General features: G+C 31.6%; 1 protein-coding gene across 1 annotated transcript; it reads right to left on the bottom strand.

The window, feature by feature from the left end:
* Positions 1-1,330: 1,330 nt before the first annotated feature.
* LOC134242122 (uncharacterized) lies at positions 1,331-5,228 on the bottom strand. Its single transcript, XM_062724155.1, has 6 exons — positions 5,161-5,228; positions 4,865-5,001; positions 4,451-4,773; positions 2,919-3,025; positions 2,685-2,763; positions 1,331-2,252 (listed from the first exon to the last, which is right to left on the bottom strand). The coding sequence occupies exons 1-6, from the start codon at positions 5,187-5,189 to the stop codon at positions 1,539-1,541; spliced, it is 1,389 nt and encodes a 462-aa protein (XP_062580139.1). The 5' UTR covers positions 5,190-5,228; the 3' UTR covers positions 1,331-1,538.
* Between the last annotated feature and the right edge of the window lie 349 nt (positions 5,229-5,577).

Raw genomic sequence — 5,577 nt, 5'->3', positions numbered from 1 at the left:
GTCTGTCTCAAATGTATATATAAGTAATAAATAACAAGTTTATAAACTTCAATGGGAATTGAAGTGGGTCGATACGTGATCAAATCTTCTGAGAAGGCATTCAGCCTTCACAGGATTTGATCAGGTGACCGACCCACTTCAATTCCCATTGAAGTTTATAAACTTGTTATTTATTTCATAATTATTCATACACTGAATTGACGACGGATTTTCCTGTTATTTCCCGGTCACGACAAGAAGCACACGGCGAGTGTGACCTGTCTGCAGGGAATGCTAACTCCTCCATGGCACCTGATCCCACCTCTGATGTTTCAGAGGTCCGTGTTTGCTCTGCTCCTATTTTGTATTGTTTTATGGACCTTGATATTGAAGATTGTTCGTTATCTCAATATCATTCTTGGAAGCATTTGAAAGCTAATGAGTGTGTTTATTTAGGATATCTATTTTAAAAAGAAATAAAAGGTAAATTTAACAATCTAAAAATGCAAATAAAACGAAATCATGAAAAGACAAAAAACACTGCTCCCTTAAAACACATGAACTTGAAGGAACAAAAAACTTTTGTTGAACAGTTACACCCGCCAGGAGCCGTATATGTCTTAATTTAGTAGATGGAGTACAGCAGTGTCAAACTCAGCATAAACGCAAATACAATGTAACTAACAAATGGTATGGAACATTTTAGACAACATAAGAAACAACCATACATTTAATTTACAAACAAAGCCATAATAATTACGAAAAAATACATCAACCGATTTTTTTTTTTTGGGGGGGGGGGAAATCCTTGTAACATCAATCTATTTGGTATTAGCGTGTCTTGGGAAATATGTAAGCTTTTTCGCTTCGAAAATGTTTGGAGACATAAACACCACATGCAAACATTAAACACGTATGGGAGATGCTGTAAAGTCTTAAATTTAAGTTCACTTATGAATTAAAGTAAGTATTGTTATTTCTTAAATTACCGTCGATAAAAGGGAGCACAAGTTGTGTCTATTGAAGTCCAACAGATTGTTTGTGGAAAATATTTGTAATTTAAAAGTCTAACTGGTGAAAGTATGTTTTCGTAATTGAAATTCAATTACAAAAACCATGTGTTTATTCCCTTTAATTCCATGCATAACTTGTTATTGCATAAAAACTAAATGAGAAGGAAAAGCAACTTATTCATGACTTTTTGGGGGAAGATGAAATTGTTGCCTTATCAATAAGTATCCTTCTAAAAATACGGTGAAAAGGAAAATTGTTTTAATAGAAAATTAGATAAAAGGTAGTGTGATTTGGGGGAAAATATAGATTAGTAAAAATGTAGCCATTTGATGAAATACAAGACATGTACAAAAAACCCTTTTTGAAAAAGAAATATATTTGACATTTTATTTATAAAGAATGTTTCTGTACAAATCTTTAAATGCAAAGTCGTAGTGACTTCCGAATTTTATAAATAAACTTATTAAAATAGGATAAAAAAGTAAAAGATCCACAATTCAAAAATAAAATTATACATGTGTTACGAAAAGTCAAGTTTATTTTCTTTATACATCTATAGTAGTTGAACTTGCCATAGAATCAATGACAAAGTACGTGTCGTTAATATCGTTTTTTCCATCACAATCATCACTCAAAGAGGTAATGTTCTCATTAACAATGTCTTCATATTGTTTCTTGGCATCCGCTGGGCAACTATAAGAAATAGACAAGGCAACTTCCTCATCAAGAGTTTCACTGTTAGCATCTGGATCTTCAATTTCCTTAGGGTTTCGTAAGCCAGACGTTTCTTTTGCCAAAACAAAGTAAGGATTATTTTCCGTATTTTTCTGTGATTCTGGGGCCATTCCATGATCTTGTTTGAGTCCATCAAAATCCACATTACTTTTATACTGGGCAGTGTGTGTCATCTTTGTTTTCTCTGACTCCACATCGAAATCTTTGATGGCATCCATAACGGAGTCCGGCTCTTGATCCTCAGTTTCTTCAGGATTCCTTACACCTGATGTTTCTTTTGCCAAAACAAAGTATGGATTATTTTCCGTATTTTCCTTTGATTCTGAGACTAGTCCATGACCATTAGACTGCCCGGTGTGTGTCATTTTTGTTTCCTGATGATTCTCATCTTTGTTTGCATTCAGAACAGAATCTGATTTGTTTCCTAAGCTTTTAATTTTGTCATCGGGCATTGCGTATGTACCAGGCAAGATTTGTCTAGGACCCATTAATCGTTCTTTCTTTGCAGGATCTCTGTAGATGGGCTAAATGAAATATTGGTCAAAATGGTTTATTCTTTTTCTTTTTGATCTTAGCTTAATATTGAGCATGAATTCACTTTCTCCTGATTATGTAGCCGAATACTTGATAATTAAGTCTAGTTTATCCTTTCAATCAGCTGAATAGCTTTCAAAAAAAGCTGTCTTGCCAAAAGATTTTCTTTTATTAAACAGTTTTTTACATTACTTTTATTTAGATACATGTGTATCTAACATAATTCATAAATTTTTAAGCTTAATGATATTAAATTTGTACATTTTTAAAACTAAAAGAGAGAGAGAGTGTGTGTTTAATTTATCAGATATACTTTACACGTAATCCTGACAGTATGAGGTATGATGACAGAGAGAATAGAAAATATATCGTCAAATATACAAACATGTATGTGAGATGTACTATTGAAACTTTGATATTACCATCAATTCGTACTCGTCAATATCTTGATATACAGAGGCGTTTTCTTCTTTGGTATGTTTTCTTTGTTTTTCAGTTTTTCTGCAAAATTATTTTTTGGAAATTCTTTTATTCAAAACTTTAATTAAAATTACTAAGGCCTCTAAACATACAAGAAAAGATAATGAAATTTAATGGAATATTATCTTTGCATTCAGAATGTTTTTTAAAATTTGCAAATAATTACTACCTGTTACCTTTTCTTATAGACCGAGTATTTCCAAACAGTACAGAAAACAGTTGACGATGCTATTATTCCCACTGCTGAACCGAACAAAAACCACCACCCATCTGGTATTGTTTTCTACCACAAATAAAAAGATTTCCGTAATGCTTTGAGTGTTCAACCTTTTAATCCGGAGAAATAAATTCTACAGTTGATAAAATATTTAAAATCATTTTATCTAAAAATTTAATAAACCATAGCTTTTACAAAGGCAAAAGTATTTTTTGAGCAATTGAGATGCATAAGTGTGAGTATACGAAGAAAAAAAAATGATAAACTAGTAGTTTGAAAGATATTTAAAGACAATGAACAGCTTTGGACTGCAAAATTCAAACTATTGTAAGGATTTGGTGCAGAGCACACTCATATAATTGTAGACATCAGTTGTAGAGTCTGGTGCCAAGAAGGAGAGAACATCCCCTTTTTAACATGGACACCCATCCCCTGTATATCGTCTTGATGAAGTAGAGTATTCAGTTGGTCAGTGATGTGGACAAAATATATTATGCAGTTATAAGGACATATTGTGAAACGGGTATTTATAAGATAAATAAGATAAGATATCAGGAAGTAAGATTTTCTTTAATGTGGATGAGATGTGTTTTATGAAAAAAAAAAAGACAACGTTTCACTAAGGTATGCAAACGGAAACCCAGAAATACAAGTATTTATGAATTTGATAAGGAAATACAAAGATGGAAAATATCCTAGAAAAAAAAGTTTTTGAACAAATTCTAAACATGAGCAAATCGGAACTCAAAGACATGTGAGACTGTTATAGGATTTTAATTTCTTAACACTCTGTCGTAGGAATAAGTGACTTTTGATATTTTTATATGATATTGAATAAAATAATAAATAAATCATCTTTATACATATGCAAAACATCCTATATCTGTACTGTGTTTTTTTAATTAAAACTGCAACGACAGGAATGTTTCCTGAAACACCTTTAATTCAAACATTAAAACTTTCAGTATTAAGTACAAAATCTAAGCGTTTGAAAATAATTTGAACAAAATATCAATCCCTTTGTATGGAATGCAAAATATTAACCTGACTAAAAGCAGCTTTTCATATACATCGTGTAAATAAAGAATTTTGAGGTTTGACCTACAAGGTATACAGGGCGAATCTTTTAATATATAATACACTCATTATAAAAGATTTGTTATTTTATGTTCAGAAGTTGTGGGAAGATTTCAAACTTACACGGTATCCGTTAATAACATTCGCTACCTTTACCTTTAAAAAGTCTTCTTTTGAAAAAGAACATGCACATGTACTTTTCATTTTGCAAAATTTTACTCTATATAGTTACAAGGTTAGCTGCAAAAGGCATATTAGCTTTTCATGAGAAAAAAAATCGAAAGGATGAAAAGTTAGTTAAGGTTCATGTAGATAAAAATAGAGTTAAAACTCACATAATATGATCAAAAATGCTTTTTTAAGCTTTTGGCTAAACTGGATGAATAATTAACAAAATAGTTATTATATTTGTACCTGTAAGTATGGAGTTCGTTTAACTTCCATCCTAACAGTGGAACCTATAGCCGTTGTTAGTGTTGGCTGTAAAATCTTTTGTATCAAATTGCAGTCAAATAAATGTCCATCTGTGCTGTCGTCGATGCCTAACTTTTTACTAGCTGCACTTGGCACCTTACGTATATGGCTTTTTTTCAGGCAAATCCCAACAATATCATTGAATGTGGAGTTGTCTTTATCATAAATACACATTTTCAGGTTATTGCCTATGATTTCTTCTATACTCAGCTGATATGCAGATTCATTCTGCCTGTATCCAAGGACATAATTCAAAAGATTATCTGGAAAAAATAAATCTTTTTATTGTAAAACTAGATTGTTTTCAGCAATGGCGTTTCGATATGAAATGAAGTATGGTTATAAGCATTTCACCATTTTTGCGACAGGTCCCGGTAATTACATGTTTTGAACTTTTACTGTTGTCGGAATATTCCTTCAAGATCTTTAGTGTTTCAGTGAAAGGTGTCTGAATATACTCAAAAAACTGCATCATTTCATTTTCCAATGTTCTAAAAATTAAAGAAAAAACTCATTTGAAATCGATCGATTGTTTCAGCGAAAAAAGTAAGGAAAAATATACCTGACACAGATACATGTTATAGCTAAAATAAAGGAATAAATTTATCAGGGTAACTATTGATTAACACATACTGTACAAATAAAGTTACCTGTCGTAACCTTGAATCTCCCTGCACATCAAAATGAAGGATAAACATGTACACCTAAAACTCACTAAACAAAAGAAAAGTCAAATTTTAGCACAAAATGTATAAAAATTGAATAAAATGTACCAATTGCCTCGTTTTCAAACCCTCTGACTTACCTGCAGTTACCTGCATCGTGTTCATAAAGCTTCCTTTAATATTCCTCGTTACTCACTAAGCAACGTGCAACTCATTAAATAAGAGGACAAAACAGACTTTAAATGTGTTATTCAAATGAAGTGTACTATCTTGTGGACAACAGACAAGGAGTGTTTTGATAAACAAATAATTTAAAAAACTAATTTTATTTCTGGAGTCACAGCTTCCTGGTTTAGGGGAGGAAAACGTTGATTTCTGAGTTGAAGATACACATGTATGACG

The sequence above is a fragment of the Saccostrea cucullata genome, unplaced genomic scaffold, assembly GCF_032062105.1.
Source record: "Saccostrea cucullata isolate Sc308-1 unplaced genomic scaffold, CSIRO_AGI_Scuc_v1 ctg269, whole genome shotgun sequence".
NCBI lineage: Eukaryota > Metazoa > Mollusca > Bivalvia > Ostreida > Ostreidae > Saccostrea > Saccostrea cuccullata.
Note: the sequence above shows the minus strand (reverse complement) of the source record. Positions and strands in the feature narration are given on the sequence as shown.

Coding starts and splice junctions, on each gene's coding strand:
- LOC134242122 (XM_062724155.1), bottom strand. CDS start 5,189: ATGTGCAGGGAGATTCAAGGTTACGACAG. Junction 3,026..4,450: donor AACGAACTCCATACTTACAG/GTACAAATATAA, acceptor TATTTGTGGTAG/AAAACAATACCAGATGGGTG. Junction 2,764..2,918: donor TACTCGGTCTATAAGAAAAG/GTAACAGGTAGT, acceptor ATAATTTTGCAG/AAAAACTGAAAAACAAAGAA.